The sequence below is a fragment of the Lipophrys pholis genome, assembly GCF_963383615.2.
Source record: "Lipophrys pholis genome assembly, chromosome: 8".
NCBI classification, from domain to species: Eukaryota; Metazoa; Chordata; class Actinopteri; order Blenniiformes; family Blenniidae; genus Lipophrys; species Lipophrys pholis.
The window spans coordinates 15,083,105-15,104,258 of record NC_137630.1 but is presented as its reverse complement, the minus strand read 5'-3'; the positions used below and the strand labels follow the sequence as shown (position 1 = coordinate 15,104,258).

The window sequence follows — 21,154 nt, the reverse complement described above, 5'->3', positions numbered from 1 at the left end:
ACTCCAGATTAATAGCTTTGGCAGTTGTGTGTGTAGCGAGCATGCCCAAACCTGGGTTTCTTTATGGCATTCTGCTGTGTTTATATTTGTAGTAGGAGTGGCAATTATTTGCTTCTGACTATTTTTCAAAACAACATGAACAGGATTGTTTTCTTTATGTTTAAGTGTTTGGCCACTTGTGTGCTCACAATTGATGATTATACGTACATACATACATACATACATACATACATACATACATACATACATACATACATACATACATACATACATACATACATTTATGCCGCATTTATTTCTTATTGATTTGATTTATATTAATATTATTATTATTGATTTCAGTTTAAAAAAAGACCCAATCTGCTAAAAAGTTATGTTGGCTTGACTTGATTTGGCATCATTTTATCGGCAAAAAGCAATTTATCTTTGCATCACTTGGCATTTAGGACATAGGAGTCCTAACAGTGTTAAAGTGGTGACACACAAACTGTATTGACAGCGGAGCTTATTGACAGTGCAGCAATTGATAGATGGAGAACAAATCGCGGCATTAAAGAGGTCACAGTAAGAATATCAACACTGTACAGACTTCTGTGGTCTTCAGAGAAATGAATGACTGAATTAAAGTGGTTTTTTCTAAGCTTGAAGACCACCTTTTTCTCTTTCACCCACAACTGTCTTATGAGGGAGCAGTATCTAAAAAATCTTGCTGAAAAGTACAGTTTGATTTGCCATCACATGCTCAGTGCAGCTGGATTACTACAATTTTTTTCTTTCTTCTTTTAAATTGAAACAGCAATCTTTTTTTTCCAGTGGAGGTTTTAGACATATCTCATATGACCTGCTTGCTCTGCTGCCTTTCACTGGGATAGATCTGACATCGTGGTGACGTTCCCAGATAAATCACTTTTTGTAACAGTAGAAATATTTTCTGTTGTGGCTTTCCATTTCACAAAAAGACAGATGCCCTTCAGTGCTACACTCCACAACAGGGGTGAACGATGTGTCTTGTAGTTGTCAAAAGAAATGACAGCGAGATAATTGGTAGGGCAGTCCTGCTTTGGCTTAAACTGAAACAAATAGGCTTCAGAGCAGGATTGTGCTTTTAAAAAAATAAAGCTTTGTTTTATGCTGCTTATTATGCCAGATTCACAGTGAGGTAATGAAGATGAGCATTAACGGATTGAGCATTAAAAACAAATGCACATTCATCGCGGTTCATGAATATTCATGCCGCTAATTCAAATAACCTTAGGCGACTGTTACAACTAATGAATATTTAAAACAGCTTGGTCACAGAGATTTGAACACTGCGTTACATCTGACTTTCTGGGATCATCATGTACAAGGGTAAACAATTAGGAATGGCACAAACAGATTTTAGTGGTGATCAAAATACATCTGCAAAACAATATCCCATGTTGTCACATTAGTTACGGGCCATTGGGGATCCGAAGGAGAACATGGCGACGTGCAAGAGGACAACCATGGAGGGAAAAAAAGTGTCAATAATTCTAATAATTACTGAAATGATTATGTGATTAATCAAGTAAACAACTTAGAATTATAATATGAACATTGTGTAAAAACAAATGCATGAATTTCTGTCTTTTATGTGCCGACTAAAGATTTTAACTGTTGTGTGCACAAAAAGCTTATCTAAACATTTGGCTTTGTATAAATACATGTATTGATTGATTTGAAAGGCTTATCTCCAGTTGCAGATCTAATCATAACAATACCTAAAAGAAGGGGGAGAATAAAGGAAAATCATTTCCTTCTTTTGTCCTCAAACCTTTCTACCTTGCTTCAATCAGGAAAGCACTGAGGAAGCAGGAAGGAAAAGCAGCGCAGGACCCTCAGATCAGCCCAAGGGTTGACTAAACATGTTTACATTTACCACGCTGGTTTTGAAAAAAGCCCGGCATCCTCGCTCGCCGTGAGCAGGAGAATCCCATACTGGCCACTTAAAAGGGGCCTCGGCTCTTTCCTTTGAGGGATCAGCATGGTGACTCGTCCTCCTCGCCACCACCGCAACGCTAATTAGGCCCACCACAAAGCCAGCCTGTGGGGATAATGTCCCATTATTAGAGTCATTTGTTTCAATTAACCGCTCTGTGATTCTACAATAGCACTGCGCAGCCCAGCGCAAAGAAGCCATTACTCTCGCCCAAGGAACCAATGAGGTTTGGGACGAGAGTGTTTGTAAGAAGGTTACGGATACCTGCCACTGCCAGCGGTTGCGCTGCCAGGCTCCACATACAGCCGAGTCATTGATGACTTGTTTCATCCTTGGGAGAGAGGGAAAAGAAAAACCCTTATTCAGAGATTTTGTCGAGCCTTTAAAGAAGGTTTGGGGTATAGTTTGTCGTTAAAATGTTTCGATTTGATTGCTGTGCATCTCATTGAGAGCTGAGTGGAGATTTGAATGAGGATTGCTGACTTAGTTTTGCACTGAGAACTATAGGCTGTTTATGTTCCCTCATATATGCTGAGAGCCTTGTGGTTAACTGAATTACTATTCTGCTACTGTATACTTATACTCAAATCATTTTTAGGCTACAATCAGGCTATTTTCTGAGCACGAGACTCGAGTTTTTCTCTGCAGCTCTCTCTCTCTGGCACACACGATTCTACCTCTAAAATCCCCTTTGTAAACGTGAAGATTTCACTCATGCAATTTTATCATATCGGTGGACAAAGACGGAAGATTGCTTTGACGGCAATTCCCCACTGACCTATCTTGGAATTGTGAAATGACAATTAGTCTGGTGCCTTTATGACCACCAACAGGCAACCCTTTATAGAAGCTGTTTGTGCACTTGTATAGTGCCTGCTGTTGGACACAGCTGGAGGCTGAAAGAGCCTACTGGTTGCGGGTTGCATAAGCCATGAGTCTGAGAGAGATTATGACTGTGATTTGTTGCTTCATGTTAGAGGCACAACTTTGAGAAATTGCTTTTGTCTGAATGGCTTTGAAATCAGCTCCACGGCAATTCTTCAAGCAGCCGAAGCAGGTGAATTATGTCTACAAAAATTAGCTCATTTCTTGTAACATGACTCTTTTCTAATGATTTGCATAATGTTTTTACATCAGCGACAAGCTGCACTGAACAACACCTCAGTGTTTTTGGACGTTTAACAGCAGCAGTACAAAGACGCTTATAAACTCCAAACGCTGCTGAATACAATGTTTCAGAGCACTTTTTGGTCCTTTCAACACTAGATAATGGAAACTTCGATTGATACCAAGAGGTTGCTGCCCTGTGATGCCTCTGTTGCCAGGCTCTCTCATTGGCTTTCTCCCCCCGCTGCGCAGATGTTTACAAAGAGACATCACCAGCTCACATTAAAGGGTTCAAGTTGTCCCCTCGGGCTGTTGCTATGGAAATAACCCTGCTATGGTCGCTCATTCATGTTTGATTAATTGTTTTTCCTTTCTGTGCTGTTGCCTCGACAAAGGCCTCATCATGGGAGCATATCATCTTGAAAACAAACAATGGCAAGAGAGGAACACGTTTCGAATCTGTTTTATTTGTACTAAGAGAAATTTCTGTTCTCACATTGACATTTTGTCAACGTTCAGAGGTGAGAAAACACTCTGAAACTGTATTAGTTTTGGATTAATATTTCCGTGTGAAGTGGTCCAATCATAAAGATGCTTTTTTTTTTCTTTCTTTTTTTTTTTTCCCACACTTACCTGGACAGAAGATAAGCATTTTGCCTTTTCCCCTCCTCTTAAATTGCTCTGCGCAGTTCTGAGCTACAGCAACCCACTGGGGCCAATTAGGATGCCAGCAGAGCCAGGAAGTGCATAGCAGATGCTTTTGCCACTATTTATTAAAATCCAATCTGCAGGGGCCCCTCCAACAGCTCGTTAAACTACCGTTAATCTAATTAGCTCTCACTTGCCACTGTTTTCACCACATTACCAAATTCAAGAGCCTCGACTTTGCAATTTAAACTGATTAAGTAGGTCCGGTGCTGTTAGGCAAAGCTTGTAGGAAGGAGCTCCTCAAAGCTGTCAGTCTTCCTCCACAGTAAGCTAAGCCACGCAGCCGAGTTCGGCAACAGCTTTGGACTTCAGTTTGGATTGAAATGTCGGCAATCCACATTGTCTGGTCAGTAGTACAAGTCTGAAAACACTAATAAAACTCCCTTATCGTAAAGATGCTGTATATTTGTAATGGCACGGCACCAGAACGGCATACAAATTCCATAATGGCCTCTTTATGGATCAGGTCTGTAGGATTTCCACTGACGTCCTTTCATGTCGTTCAGATGGCGACCATGAATCTGCACTTCCGGTTCATTATTGTTTGGGCTGGGCTGTATTTTTTATTTGATGAGTGCTGCTCTCTGGACGACTGCCTGCCTCCACTCAGAGATCTGTGCAGTGGCTTTGACATGCTTTCCTGTTCATTGCTTACAGATGGGCAGTCTGACATGGAGCTGTAATTGCTTCCAGATGAGAAGGGCTCTGTATATATTTTAAGACATATTTTAACCCATCAAGGCTCCATGGTAAACTAAATGACAGGGGTACACAAAGATGAGGGGATGATTGTGAAATAAGTGACAGGTAGCATGAGATATGGAGATTTTGTGCAAACTTGGAATTTAAAGCCACTTCTGTTTATTGCTCAGACAGTTTCCAAAAAACTACTCTCGCAAATGTTTTGAATTTTGGATTCCATCTATGGTATTTACAGGCAGTTTTAGTTTACAAGAGGTTGAACCAGTCAGATCTCAAACAGCTTTGTTTACGTTCACCATCACGCCTGCCAACATTTCGTATGGCAACAGTCCTGACAGCGTTACATACAGGTGCACTTTGAAATGCTAGTTGAAAATGATATCTAAAGCCACTAAATGCATGTTATAAAAACAGAAACGTTAGTCATCTCAATCCCCACCCCAATTATAGTAACTTCACAAAGGCTTTTTACCCAAAACCCACTTCAGCGTTTATTTTCCTTCCCCTCCACAATCATTTGATCGCAGAGTCAAGTGGGGAGGACTGACATCTTTTAAATGTATGTTGTTGTCTGCGAAACTTTGGATAGTATTCATCATTTATCATACATTTCAGTACTGCCTGCATCCTCGCAAGCTGCATGGAACTGGATGAATGATTCGGTTGACAAACGTGCTGCTACATTTTTAAACCAGCTGACTTTGTAGCCCCCTCATGAAAGACGTACACCAACAATATCTTTGTGTGTGAATTTTTTTCCCGCAGCTCTACACAGCCCTCAGAGATGCACTTTTGAATTAAGGCTGCAATATGAGGAAACAGCTTGTTGTAAAAATGCTGAAAAAATATAACCATTGTAAAATTAGATTATTCTTGCTGCTGCTGCTTCAACCATGACCATTTATCTGTTTATTAACCTTTCGAGGCTTTGAGTTTGCATCAGCAGCACTTAGCTGTGCTTTCCTCGACTATGCTGGTGAGGAGAAGTCCACGTTCATTCTGTTATAGAAATCCATCGCACGGCACTGCAAGTGCATTAATAACATTGTTGGGTTTTTTTTTATGGGCAAACGTATCTTCAAAAAGCCTATAAATGTGAAAGTACAGCTGTATCAACTCAGCTTCTACATTATTCTCCATAAGACTAATGATGATTCCTCCAGAATGTCTTCATAAACAATGAACAATGAGAAACTGGCCGCTCAAATTAATGAATCCACTGAGAATTTGCCTGAACCCTATACATGTTTGTGCTCAAATTGTTATTGCTCTCATTCACTTTTACGTTTGTCCTCTTCAGCCACAACATGCAGATGTTTTAAATGAGAGAAAAGCGAAATAAGGAAGAATAAAAACACAACCGTAGTACATTCCCCGCCCAATATCGAAAGGCAGATACACTATTAGCAACCAGCTGGGGAATATAATGGGAGTATTTAGCTGATGAAGAACCAGATATTTCCCTAAGGAACAAAACAGAGCTAAAATGAGAGAGATTATTTAAGTTAAAAATCATCAGCTGGACGCAAGAGCCACTCCGAATGAATAATAATGCTGCTCCAGATCTGCTGAATGGATAAATGAGCATGTGGTTGCTATCGAGTTGGGCGCATCAGCTGACTTTGTTTGTTCCAGACTTGTTTACAACTTGTACCTTCAGCCTCGGAGGGATTGGAGGACCTGTTACTGCAGGTCCAAGGATCAACACAGGCTGCTGCTATTATACAAGCATCACATGTGCCCAGTCATCACAGCAAACGCTACAAAAACATGCCTCCACAATCACGTCTGCTGCTCACATGTTCATTGTTTTTTAATGAATTGACATTTATGTTTTGTGACAGCCTTGATGAAGTTTTTAGTTTCTATACTTTTGTAGTTTTTTCCTCCTTTTTGTAAAGGCCAGGTGAAGTGGGTCCCTCTAAGTTATCAGCTCATCCCTGTAAGGTGTGGCCTGTACATATCAAAGGGGTTGTGCCGGCGTTCGCTGTCTCTCTGGGTCTGAACATCTGAGCTGATTAGATGTTAGAGTTGATTAACTTCCATTTTGGGACTGTTCGTAAGAAACACTACAAAGATCCACAACAGTTACATTTCTATGTTGCAACACGGGAAGACAAGTCTTGGAATATTATATTTGAGAAGAAACAATTTTTACGATGGTGTAGTCGTTACCATCACAGCCAGAATATCTCCAGTGATATATATGAATGTGTGTGTACATGTGTGTGTGTTTGTCCTGTGATGGACCAATGACCTGTCCACGGTGCACTCTGCATTAATTTAATAAAGTGTTCCATAGAAGACTGACAGATAGGCTTTTCACATGTATCAAACACATCTTTCACAAACCTTGAAGAGTACATTTTAATACGTTTATTCTGAACATTATCTGGCAGCACGGCATTTGAGAAAAACAGTGGCAGATGATTCATTGTAGAAGAGTCAGCTTGTCATATCTTTTACTGCCTTTTCTCTGCGATTCAAGTCTTGATCAAAGATTATTTCACTACCGACCTCCGATTGATGTTCTTGAACTGCTGGTTTAAAAAGCCTCTTCTGTATCTCAGTCAGTTGCTGACGAGTGCATGTATTTTATCTCATTCTTCAAACCGGTGCACATTCAGACAATATTTGCCAGCCCCCCCAAAAAAAGAAAATGCATGTAAAACAGTTTTATCATCATTTTTTTCCTGTTTGTGCTTGCACACCAACTCCCCCTGTGTGTGTTTGTGTGTGCACTCAGATTTTACAGCTGTTTGGCTTTAACTCCTTGAAACAATGAGCACAGACCTTAGAAGTGGCTCGCATTCAGATATGATTTAATGCTGTGCACAGTATCTGCATCATGCTTTGGTCTTAACGGCCATCATTGTGAGGAGAAAGTGCATCTATGCGTCACATCAGAGTAGTTCCTGTTTGTTTTTATGGCCTTTTGAAATCGATACACCATGCAGCACTCTCCACTCTGCTCTTTAGTGTGTATGATGATTATTATGATGCATATATTCCGGTGGATGTGATTGGACAAACACTTTTACTTCCTTCCATGCTATTACCTGGTTTTATTGTCTAATTTTCATGTCTCTTAAACTCTCCGATGCTCCACTTGCCTCTGCTCTGCCCTTGTTGTTGTTATCAATCCTCTTCGTTCTATATCACTCCACCCACCCTTCTGCTTTTATCTCTTTTCTTTACATCAACTCGGTCTCCTTCGAAACACACCTCACTTTCTCGCTGCTTGCACGTCCTACCTCCTTTCTTTCTTTCTTTCTTTCTTTGGCTCTCTCCATTTCTATTGCGCTGTTTCTAATTTCCCTTTCTCTCTCTCTCTCTCTCTCTCTCTCTCTCTCTCTCTCTCTCTCTCTCTCTCTCTCGCTCTCTCTCTCTCTTTCTCGCTCTCTCTCTTTCTCTCTCCCTGCTGTTTTGATAGTGACGCAGTTATCAGGCTGTCAATTCTAATCTTGTCTTGCCAGTGCAGCACTGTCCATTCAGAATTACACATCCCCCCTCCTCCTGCCCATCTCTCTCTCTCTCTCTCTCTCTCTCTCTCTCTCTCTCTCTCTCTCTCTCTCTCTCTCTCTCTCTCTCCCTCCCTCTCTCTCGCTCTCTCTCTCTCTCTCCCTCCCTCCCTCCCTCCCTCTCTCTCTCTCTCTCTCTCTCTCTGGCTGTCAAACAACAGAAATGCTGATGGGATGAACAGGCTAAAGCTGACACTATAGTTCCATCTTCGGCTGGTGAACTAGAAAGCTGTGTACAAATATATATTTAGACTCCACCGTTGTACAGGACATGGTGGTCTTACCTGGCAACAACAATGTGCTGTTTTTGGTAGTCCCTACCCTACACTGGAGTGTCTCTGGCTAGTATTGGAGCCATGACAGAGAAATAAAGTCACATTACTGTTCAACCACATTCCATAACATACTATATCCGATGCAAACGAAAAGCTCCTCAGTGTCAAAGTCAGGTAATTTCCTAGACAATGTTGGTGTAACTCCGCTCTATGAATAGGAAATGCGTTTGCTCGTATGGAAACAGTGAGCATGAAAAATTATAGGCAATCATAGCATTTGTTGTCTTTTCGTCTGAAGCTGTTTTATTCTTTCGCCAAGTTGTCATTTCAATGAGAATTCTGCTTGCAATCGATTGACTGATTTTGATGCCTGATCATGGCTGCTTTGTTTTTATGCAAATCCTGGGTAGCATTTGCAAATAATTTGAAATAGTCCCAAAGCAGACCTCTGTACAAGAACACGTAAAGGTGCTGCTGTGGTCACATTGTCCCCTCACAATCCCGAATCATAACTCTCCGACACTTATTATGAGAATTATGGTGGTAAATTGACTTTTTTATGAGGCTGAGATTTTCACAGAATGGTGTTTTATTTCAGCATTTTGTGATTCAGTTTTCTATTTGTGTTGGATATATATTTTTGTAGGTTGATGAAAACATAACAGTCCAGTTACAGATACCATAAGATCACGAGATCATGTCAAGCAGCCTTCAGCACAGCAACAGTCGAGCAGGACAAGAAAAAAACTGTCCGTCAGTGTAAAATCTGAAAACATCAGGATCTAGTGTTGGCACATCAGCGTCAAAGAACCTCACAGTCTCACAGTTTTACATCAACAGGAGTCCATCGCACAAGAGCACCAAATACCAATCTGCTCACTGACAGAATTGCAAAATAGACCAGCATGCACTGCAGCCACAAGGTGCTGCATTATGAATAAGGGATGCGACTGCCTCTTTTTCTCAACTGACAACAACAGCTGTCATAATCATGACTGTTCTTTGCACCTGCAGAAGAAAACCCGAGAAAATAAGCCTGATATTGTTGTTACGTGGTGGGTATTTGTTCATCCGCCGTCGATAATTTGCAAAGCCAGCAAGTAAAACAGTCTAATGGATGTTTTTGATCAGACGAAATAACATTTTTCTCGTTTTCCTGCAGTTGTTTCTGTATTTGGTGTGCGAGGATGACAAGCAGACGGTTAATCAAAACAAATCTTAAGGAGTTACACTGAAGTGGCAGTTGGTATTTTATTAATATGAAAAAAGATATAATCGCTCTGTCACAACATTTTTGCAGTTTATATTTAATCTTGAGTTTCTCGCAAGAAATAGCGGCAATGTAGGAAGCTACCATCAGAAACAAGTTGGAGAACACTAACAGCAAATATTAAGAATATGAGGGTAGATTTATTTCATTATTTTAATGAAGAAAATGTATTAAAAACAAACAGATTGAGCATAGCTTATTAAAGGTGGTCTTTATTAGTTTTAAATTATGTTCTTCAATCTTTCATATTCATTGATATTTCATCAGTGCATTAGCTCTTCTCCATACATACTTCACAAACGTGATTCTGGTATTATGAGAGAAGGAAATCGGGAGAGAAGTGAGAAAATATGCTCCTTATTCTGCTGGTTGATTGCAAGCTGCTGCAAGCTGTTGTGTGTCATCACTCTCTTCTCTCTATGAATACATGTGAATTTCCTCAAGATTATTTAGCCTTCTTTTTTTCTATTTTGTCATTCCATTAGCTCTACCTTCAGTTTATTCTATTTTCACTTCAAAGGCTTGGGTGGAACAGATGTCGTTTCAAATGCCTGTCTTCTGCCTCATTGCCTAAAAGTGAGGGATGATTATTTTTTAATGAAACCACGCACGCTCGTACCCAAAAAAAAAAAAGAATATTACCTGTAAGCTGTGAAATAGACAAGCAATACTTTCTCATCAGCCTGAATGGGAACATTCATTCATTTCCACACAGCACAAAAGCCATTTTGAAGTTTTTTTTCTTTAGCTGCCAAATGTGCTCCTGGACCTTGAATTTTGATTAGTTAATTTCATGCTGTGTGGAATACAGTGTGTTGTTTGGCAAATGCTTTGCTGAAACAATGCAATTTTCAAAGGCAGTCATTTCCTGTTTTCCAATTGACAGTGAAAGGGGGAAAACATGGCCATTGCTTAATCTCGTGATAAGTATGCATTAGATGGAAATGAACGTCTTTAAATGTCCTCCAGTTGCTGTTTGATACTTGCACAGGGACAAATCTTTTTCATGGTGTGTTCTCCCTCCTGCTGTGTTTTAACACCGATGCCCCGGATCAGTGGATTATGAAAGCAAACATTGAAAGATGTTTAAAATCTCTCTAAAATGCAACATGATGAAATAGGACCTCAGCCTTGGAGATGGTGCCAAAAAAAAGAAAGGACTTCACTGTCACTTGACTCAGTTAATCAAACGTCATTTTCACAACTCTCTCAAATCCAAAACAAACAAACAAGAGTCCACATGAACTTCCTTCATTTGATACAACGCTAATTTATATTGTTTTGTATGCAGCATGTCCTTAGATCGTGTATGACGTGAATGGAAATACTCTTTTTTTTTTTGCCATCATAGCAACCAGAACATCAGGTTAACTGATGTTTCACTGATACTAATGGTAGCATCAAGCCTTCACTTATTCCCTGCCATACACCCTTCACTGCATCTCCTCTCCTTATTGCCCCCCCCCCCCTTTCTCTCTCTCTCCCTCTCTCTCTCTCTCCCGCTTTCTTTCTCCTCTGGTTGACATGCTCTCTCCTCAGCAAAGAAGGCAATTTCCATATAGAATCACATCCAGAATCAGGTGACCTGGATTTGACTCCCAGTCAAAGCTCTGCATGGAAAATGAAAATGTATTCATGTGTATTGGATCAAGCACATCAAACAGATGTGAACATTTTGGCCCCCTGAAAATGTAGTGAGATTGTTGACAGACTCACTGGATGTGTACGGAGGGGGGGATAAAAAAAACAAAAAAAAAACCTCTGTAAATTTTTTTTCTCATGGTTTCCTCAAAAAAGGTTTTGGAATTCTTTGTGGTTCACATGAAAGAGAAAAAAATGTTCATGAATTTAGTGATTTCACGACTGATAAAATGAAATCTAGTGACGCTGTTGCAGATTAAATTCTAATTACTTTTCTAGTTTCTTCTCGAAGAACCCCGCACCTGTGAGACAAAACCCTCTACCTGACACCCTTTTAGAAATAAGTGTGTGTGTGTGTGTGTGTGTGTGTGTGTGTGTGTGTGTGGGTGCATATGTAATTATTACAATAACCTTGAACGATCATGAATGTAAACACAGCAAATAGCAAAAGACTTCTCAAGTGTTTAGAGTTATTATGAACTGATTAATGACTTTCTTTCTTTCTCCCTCATCCTCTTCATCCCTGTTTCTGTCTCCAGATAAGCAGTGAGAAACGAGCCTCGGCAGAAATGATGAAGCCCAAGCCCAAACCTCAGAAAAAGAAGAAGAAGAAGGATCCCAACGAGCCGCAGAAACCTGTGTCGGCATACGCGCTCTTCTTCAGAGACACCCAGGCAGCTATCAAGGGGCAAAACCCCAACGCCACCTTCGGGGACGTCTCCAAGATCGTGGCCTCCATGTGGGACAGCCTAGGAGAGGAACAGAAGCAGGTAGGAAATATACAGTACAGGAAGGAAGCTGATGCTGAAAAACATTGTTTAAAATCTGACTTGTAGACAATTTATATACAAAACTGGAGTGAGTCCTTGGAAGTTTGTAATCTAAGAGTCAATTGTCTGAAATGTTCTTTAGTCTAAAACTGAAGAACTTTTTTTAATTTTTTTTATTTCTTATTGAGTTGTAGTGATTCACACAGAGTTGCTTTTTTATGTATTGAGCTACAGAGTATAGTATAAGCATCTTGGTGGACTTTTCCTCTTTGGATTTAGTTTGTCTTAATTTCCTGCCACTTTGTGCTTGTTTTTCTTTTCTTTTGTTTGCTTGTTGCTCTTGTTCTTGCTCTTGCTTGTCTCTATCCTCACACTTTCTCTCTTTCTATCCTTTTTTTTCTTTTCTCTGTAAAAGTGCCTTTTGCATGACTGTGGCGTTACTGGCGCTGTATTAATGAAGCTGAATTGAATTAAATCTGTCCCCAAGCTGACGCCCTGATCTCTAAAGATACTGTAGATCAGGGAAAGGAAACTTTTGATCATAATGAGGGCCACAAAAATGTCACCCTCGCTGTCAAAGGGCCACTTTCTACTGAGCAGCCGGACTACAACAGGTTTTGAGAATCCTGGCTAGTCCTCTAATGAAAACAAACTGTACACTCTGAATTTGGTTCATTAAAACTACATGTATGCTTTGATATGACATGATAATAATTTTTAATACAATATGCTGTTTTAGAAAACAAGTTATCAGCTTTAATCAAGGTTAAAATGACCTTCCTCCTCCTTCACCTTCACACCAATAATCTATTGATTTTGGACATTTGGATGCATAAAATGTGGCCCCATATCTCATATAGATTTCATTGTGCAAGCGTGGTCTCTACTGTAGCTCACCTCCGTGCTGCGTCATAAAAGGAAATATTTTCACATACGCCGTGCGCATTAAAACCTACGCTTTGCATTAAAAACATTTTGTTCCCTCCAGAAGATGGCGTGCCTGCTGCAGCAGGACAGCAGCCTTTCGTTGGCATTATCTGCTGTGTAATTACCAGAACATTGCTGTGAGATACAGCTCACCTTAATGAGCTAGTTCTTCTCTTTCTAAAGATAATCCATCCGTTTATCCCCACTCCCCTGACTCTCATTAAAATGATTTTCTTTCTAAATTTAATTCTACCAAAGGGAAGTGGAGGAAGGGCGGGGAAGCGCTCCGTGCAACAATAGCTGTAAAACAGTCTGAGACTAACAAAGTAGGACATTTTACAGGCAAGAAATGGTCAATATGGAAAAATATAAACATGCCTGGGGAGATTGCAGGATTCTAGCGCTGATATGTTATGCAGTCGGTAAATAGACACACATTATAGTGTACCCCAGAAAAAGCAAACAATCACATATGATCGTGCACGCGTACACACACACACACACACACACACACACACACACACACACACACACACACACACACACACACACACACACACACACGCACACACACGCACACACACACACACACACACACACACACACACAAATCTTCCCTGTAGCTCGGATTGTTTTCAGCTGCTACAATGCAAAAGACATCTTCAGTGTTTTTCTTAGCAGTGCAACATCTATTGATACTGAAAATGTTTTGTTTGTTTTTGTTTATTTTATTAAATAAAGAGAAAGAAGTAAAACATATTTGCCAAAGCAAAAACTCCCACAAAGCTTGAGGCCAAGGTAGTGTCCCATTTCCACTGTCCCTCCTGCCTCCATAGCCGATGCCTCCACACCATGCATCTTCATTGGCCCTCTGACAAGCTTGGATGTGTGAAGTTCTCATTTCCACTCTTATTTATTTATATTTCTCATTTGCTATTTTGATCCTGCCCAGAATACAGAATTAGTGATCCCCCTCCACACATCCTCTCATCCTTGGATTTAGCTGAAGGGCATCTTGCCTATCCAGGAAGAGGAATTTATCATTTTAGTTGCTATTTAACATCGTCTCCAGCTCAGCAATAATAGGTAGGAAGTGTTAATGATGACAAGGTTGTAGGGGGTCAATATGCTCTGTTTCATGGGCATTCAACTTTAAAAGAAGCCACAGCTGTTGCAGCCTCTCACTATTAGCAATCCTCTTTGGATGAGAAATGCTTGATTAAAGGAAAATATACTCGATGCAGACAATGTTCCTTCACAATCTGAAACAACTGAACATTTTTGCAAACAGTTCAGTGCATTAACTATATAAAAGAGTAGTTAGCTTTACTACAATAGGTTGAATTTATACTCCTTTTTTTCTTTTTTTATCTTTTTTCTCCGCAAGTGAACAGTGTATGAAAACAATCCTGATCTTTTGTGGAATAAGAGCTTTATAAATGTGCCATTTAGGTAGCTGTAAATATACATTAGTGTCAAAGAAAGAACACTACACAAACACATTTGTCCTTCCTAAGAAAGTAATATTCCTCCATCCTTTTTGTTTTCTATAATAGACATGATTGTTCTCAGAGCCCTTATAGCTAATAGCCCCATTTTCAGTAATTCTCCTGCTTCCTACATGGCCACTCAAATTTATATATGTGCCGTATCGCGTATCACACACCTGCGTGCAGAGACACACATGCAGATATTCATACGCACTCATAAACCCACATTTCTTATGCAAACGAGGAGCGTTCGCGGAAAACACGGCAGCAGGTTGTTGTGAGACGACAGAGGTCCGTACATCACTGTAACAACATGGAAGGCAGTTTCAAACAAAACTCATACAAAGGGATCACATCCCAATGTGCCAAATGACGACAACCATTCTGGTTTATCACTAATGTCAGCGTACTGATAGCGCTATTGTGGAGCTGAAAAGAGAGAGAGAGAGAGACATAGAGAGAGGGAGAGGGAGAGAGAGAGAGAGAAGTTCCAGTTCATTTCTCTAGGTGGATTGGAATGGAAATGATGTGTTGCTACAATAGAAGGAGACACATTGAGATGAGGGAGTATTAGTGCTGTGATGAGGAAATAGAGGTGTTCTGTACCATTGGCTCTGATGGAAAGGAAAACATTAAGGACATGTGTGTGTGTGTGTGTGTGTGTGTGTGTGTGTGTGTGTGTGTGTGTGTGTGTGTGTGTGTGTGTGTGTGTGTGTGTGTGTGTGTGTGTGTGTGTGTGTGTGTGTGTGTGTGTGTGTGTGTGTGTGTGTGCGTGCGTGTTTGCATCTGTGTGTAATGACAGATGTGTGTCTGTACGTTCATGACTATGTCAACCTCTCCTCTCACCCAAAGCCTCTTGTTTTGATTTTTTTTTTTCTTCTTCTTCTTCTTCACAGGCTTACAAGAGGAAAACTGAGGCGGCTAAGAAAGAGTACCTGAAAGCCTTGGCGGCGTACCGAGCCAGTCTGGTTTCCAAGGTAACACTTATGACACACATGCCCCGGCTAAGACTGATGATGGATTGGATGGAAAATCCCTGCTAATGGGCTGGGAGGGGCTTTCGTAGGATGAGCTGGTTGTGGTGGCGGTGGTGGTGGAGAGGGTTAGGGGCATGTGATGCAAAAAGAGCCTACCATATTTGGAACAATACCTGATTTCCATAGGGTGCAGATTGGGGGTGGGTAGTTGTAGCTGTATGGTGATATAGGGTTGGGGGAGGGGTCAGCCAGTCAGAGCACACATATGGCCATTTATGTTGATGTGGAGCATAAAAAAAAAAAGTAATTGCTCTCCCTCGTGCAAAATGTGTTATCAGATGTAAATCTGTTACACTCTGTATGTTTCCTCAGAACATCGCCTCCTGAAATTTATCTTCCACCAGCAGTGTCACACGTTAGAATTAGATCATCGATTTCACACTCTGATCATCGGAAACAGGAAGTACATCAAAATCCACGCGGGCAATCACTACCTTCACACCTCGGACACCTTCCTGTTAATTCAGATCTATGACATCCCTTTCACCCCATGAATGATGGCATTGTGTATCCTCAAGCACGGTAGCGTGTGGAATAAAGAAAGCAAAAGAGAAGGCTGAGGATTGCATTGTTTAGTGCCGTCTTGTATTAACAACACACAATGTAGTGTGGGGAAGATTCCTTTTGTCATTCCATTTGTTCTGCAGGCAAACAGCCTCATTTCTCTGCCCAGAGTCCTGCATATATGTATTTGTGTGTGCGTGTGTGTGTGTGTGCGTGCGTGCGTGCGTGGGTGCGTGCGTGCATCTGTGCTTTAGTGCACACATGTAGGTGTATGCATGCGGGTGTGCATGTCTCCCTCCTTTCCTCATCTATCTGTCAAGGTGTCTATTGATCATTACCTCGGCCCCAGCTCTATTCATACAAATGGGCTCCATTACCGTCTAATCAACACTGATGGCTGGAGATGAGCAATGTGACAGCTCATCACAGAGGCCAAGAGAGGGTGGAGGTGGAGGTGGAGGTGGAGGTGGGGGTATTTTGTGCATGTTGCACCTGGCCAGTGTGACGCCATCCCAATGGAGAAAGGTCAAGTTTAGAAGATTTTGGGGGTGATTGTTGTTGTTTTCTTCAAAGCAGTGTAGTCTTATTAAAGAAACCCTCTACCACGTTTCCTCGTCTGTTACATGAATACATGGATATATGACGATTAATTCACTGACACTAAATAGATTGAATCTATTAGTTTGTGTTTGTACAAAGAAAAATGTTTACTCTTTTCCTGTATGTTTACGTTTAGTGTGTTTTTGTTTCCTCAGAATGGGAATCATAAGTCCAAATTAGCAGCTGCAATTAACATAAATGTCTGAAAGTATTTCTAAAACTGCCAGAGCTATGTCATGTATTGTAAAGTTAAGCTTACTTCTACCTGTGAGTGTTTTAGAAAAGCTTATTTGTCACTATTAAAGTCTTTTAACCGAATACTGAATGTAAGATACAGTATATGTCACTTAGTAAGCCAACTGTCCGATTTACCAATTTCCTTGCAAGGGAAAACAACTTATGAAGCCAAGATTTCACAGTTTTCTTAGCCAAGCAACATCCGTTCACCAGTTTAATAAAAATAGGGTCAGTAACGTCTCTGAAAAAAAAGCTCTCTGTCGTATGTAATGGTGTTGTATGCAAAGTTTGCAAGTAATCATTAATATACTCTAATAAACTTAACATTCTAAGCGATTGGCTCATTCAATTTCTAATTATGAGAGAAGATTAAAACTACATTTATGAAGGTAAAAGGACAGGATATTAGCTGAGTTACTGCAAACAGAGGGAAGAGCTTTTCAGATTCCGCTGATTTTCATAGGAGCAAAACCTCTTTCTGCCTTTTGTATCGAGGTGATAAAGAGTTAGAATAAAATAAACTCTTTGAAACTATAGAATGTAATATAATGATAAGTAGAGGTTTTGTTCAAAGTGACAGTGCTGCTGCTTTAAAAGATTGGATGTGATGTATATAGAAGATTGATAAGATGTGTTTCGTGTGTGTATGAACCTCGGCCTGTCAGGGACTTAATGCTGATACTTATCCAGAAAAAAAGCTAATCAAGTCTATATTTAAGTAGCATGAACCGGCTTTAGTGACCAAATTCCCCCAAACTGCATTGTTTTGGGGGAATCCAGGCTACATATGTTGTCTAATGTCACATTTGTGTTTTCCACCCACAGACATACAATGACCCTGAACCAAAAAGTGCCCAGCAGACCAGCCAGTCCCCCCACCTGCTGCCTCCGAAGCAGCCCCTGTACAGCGTGCCCCCTCAGCCCTCCTCACCCTATCTGGGCCCGCCGGGCTCCTTCCCTCTGTCAGACCTCCAGAGCTACGGCGGACCGCCCCGTCACAGCCTGGCCCCAACCCTCAGCCAGTCTCAGATGCTCCCACCCAGCATGAGTGCCTCTCCCCCAGCGCCCTTCCAGATCAGCCCACCGCTGCACCCGCACGCTCAGCTCTCCCTGCACCAGAGCTCGCTGCTCAACCAGCCAATCCGCATGCAGCAGTCGCAGCCAATCATCTCGCACCAAATGGGGCTCCAGGCACCTCTGCACTCCCCTCCTCTCAGCCAACAGGTTGGTTTTCACATGATTAAAACCTGTGACACGCCCACAGGTGTGTTTGTGACATTAGCTGAAGGCATACGTCTGCGACTGAGGCGCTGCGGTGATCACAGGATTGAATGCTTTCCTTTACCAAAGGTGAATCTTACCCAGTTTGTTGCTGTTTCTTTAAAAGAAAAACTTCCAGTTTGCCTCCTTTTGCGTATTATAACCTCAGTCGCTCTTCTGATGAAACAGGAAGCTGTTTAATAACAGACTTCTGAAGAAGAGATGTCACCAATAGAGCAGCAGTGTCAATTCAATGTAAGAATTGCAATTTAAAAAACTATTTTAAACCAAGGAACAAGAGCAAATGATGAGGGGGGGAAAAAAACGTTTGAAGAACAGTTTCCCAGTTTCAGGAGCAACGACTTTAGATCACTGACAGCATTTGGCCTCAAACAGTATCATGACTCAGTAAACTCTAATGGCACGGCATCACACTTCCACTGATGGAACCTTTTCTCCTCTCTCATCTCCTCTCTCATCTCCTCCCACCAACAGGGATTCTCCCACATCCAGGCTGATTACCAGAACAGCGTCGGGGGCTCACAGTCTCCAGGGGCCCCCAACCCAGTGCATGGCCAGAACCCCGACTGGGATGGCGAGTACTGCAACAGGGACTGTGGACCCAACCATTGCGGGTAAGCCCATCAAACCAATCACCATTTACATTCTATATCTGTGCCTCCAAACCTGGGGGTGGAGGTCCAGAGATCTGAGAGTTATTTGCAGAAACCCGCGGCGTCACTCCGTGGTGACGACAAGCAAACAAACACCCAAGCAATACCCTTTCCAGTTGACGTCTCTTGCATGAACACAGGGTCTAATGCACGCAAAACCTTTTTTGTTAAAACCTTTCATTTTTGGCCGTGATGTCACTCATGGTTATTCTTCGTAAATAGCCCCGCAAAGTTCCTGCCAAACTGAAAGCTATCACAGGCATCAGTTCCCAGTTAGTTTTGAGCTTTTGTATGATGAGTTTAATGAAATGAGCAGCACCACATTAATCTATAATCAAGCGTTCCGTCCGTCTCAGTGCAATCCAGGACATTTGATTGTGGAGCATACTAAGTAGTTGTCTTGACAGTTACTCGTTTTCCAAATGAGTTAGTCTAAACCACTTCACTTTCACACTCACAGACTCAGACAGTATTAATCATAAACTGCAATTTCCCCGCTAAAGCAGAGCATCTCCTTGAAATTGAAATGAGTAATGCAGCAGTAGAACAATGCTATTACCCGGCCTGGAAAAAAGTGTGACATCCAATTAAGTTTCCTTGTGTTTCGCTCAGCACACATTGCCTTATTGAATCAAGCCACTCGAGCAAGCACAAGACGGAATGTTTTGTCTCACACCTGAAACTCTGTGTTGTTTCTTTCGTGGCGCTGGGAGTCGGTATCGCCCGCGTTTAGAGCTGATTCATCTGTATGTCAAAGGGGATCACGCCGAGGTCAAGTCATGTCTTTGAAGTAGATGGAGCCTCTGCTCAGACCTTCACTCTCCGCGTCAGGTGGTTGTAGTTTCGGAGATTTGGGAGGGTCCTGAATAATTTCCAGTGTGGCAATAACGATAAGTGGGGAACAGACACAGACTCTGTATGTGACATTTGAAGTCCCGAGTGATCTGCAGATTTTGACTCCACGTGTATTGATGTCTGTTCGGTTTTTTGGTTGTTTTTTTTTGTCAAGGACTTTTTTTGTTTTGCTTTCGAAAGCCAAAAGAAAGATTAAATCATCTTTCAGTGATTTGTCACATCCATATATATATATATATATATATATATATATATATATATATATATCTGGACGTACATTAATGCAGTTGTTTCTTTTCTTTTCCCAGCAGTGGCATGGGAGCTCGGGACAAGCCTCTCTACCTCACTTGAAGTTGAAAGACCTCCAAATGTCAGACTCCAGGGAGCTTTCCTACATAACAACAACATCATCGATGTATCTGCTTCTACACCATTCTTTTTCCTTTTTTCCTTTTTTTTTTCTGATGGATTTTGAAAATCCCAAAGACTGCTACAGTAACTTCACCTATTTGCCAAGCACTTAGATCGGCCAGAAGCCTGAGGCATCTCTCTTGCTTTTTTTTTTTTTGCTTTTTTTTTTCTTCTTCTTCTTCTTCTTATCAGCGAATTTTCCATTTTTTGAGAGGGCAGCGAGCTTTAAGCTCACGCCAACATACTGGAAATGAAGACCAAAAAAAAAAAGAAAAAAAAGAAAAGAAATGTCTTCTCATTTTGTTTTGATTTATTTTTTTTTGGGGGGGGGGGGGGAATGATTTTTCTCCTTTTTCACTCCCATTACTCAGTTTGCCATGGACTGCCCTTATTGGGGAGATGAAATGCTCAAAGCGTCTCAAAGCGTAGCGGTCTTGAGTAGAGAATCTAGTGCAGGAAAAGAAGAATATAGACAGCTCACCAGGGGTGTTTGTACTTCAGGACAGACTGAAACACCCCGGCTGAGAGAAAGCAAAGCAACATTTTCATGAAGGTATACTCACACACACATAAGACATTTGTAAATCATCCCCCGACTTTAGTAAAGGACTCCTCCATTTCCTTTATTTATCACAGAGTGATTGTAAATATCACCAAAATGGATTCCTTCTGATGTGTGTATTTAGCTGAAGTCCCTCGCGATTATATTTTATTTTTTAAACATCCATTTCTGTTTGGTTCTGTGATTTGCGTGCAGGCGGATTCAGTGAGGGAATACACACACTAAAACTATGTTCACTGGTCTTGTTTCTCTCCGAAGGCGGGGGACAAGCAAAGGACTGAAAATGCTCCGTTTTCCTCCTCCAGTGGCGGAGCAATGATCTCCTCACATGGCCTCAGGACGTTACAGAACTTGTAGGGGTCAAAGATTGAAACCTCTCCTTTTAGCTCCTCCCACTCTCGGTCAATAAGGACCGCCCCCCACCTGTAACCCCGCCCACCATCCCTTAGCCCCAACACCACTTGTACAGGTGAATAAAAAAAGTTGCTAAATGTGAAATGTTACTAAAGAAAAAAACATAACAGTGGGTTTTAAAGTTTTTGACTAGTTTTATTAGGTGTTTTAGAATTGTGTTGATCTCATCTTTATCTTTTTTTTTTTTTTGTGAAGAAAAAAATTCTTAAGATATTTTGTTTTTTTTTCA

At 41.1% G+C, this 21,154-nt stretch overlaps 1 protein-coding gene across 2 annotated transcripts in view; it reads left to right on the top strand.

Annotated features, from left to right (window-relative positions):
- Positions 1–20,208, top strand: part of LOC308113834 (TOX high mobility group box family member 2-like) — a 74,152-nt gene extending 53,944 nt beyond the window's left edge. For both annotated transcript variants that reach the window (XM_080470341.1, XM_080470340.1), the window contains 5 exons: positions 11,724–11,954; positions 15,268–15,348; positions 17,575–17,973; positions 18,505–18,644; positions 19,847–20,208. In XM_080470341.1, the coding sequence (XP_080326467.1) occupies positions 11,724–11,954; positions 15,268–15,348; positions 17,575–17,973; positions 18,505–18,644; positions 19,847–19,889 (894 nt within the window). In that variant the 3' untranslated portion in view covers positions 19,890–20,208. The remainder of the gene's footprint in view (positions 1–11,723; positions 11,955–15,267; positions 15,349–17,574; positions 17,974–18,504; positions 18,645–19,846) is intronic.
- Positions 20,209–21,154: the final 946 nt, after the last annotated feature.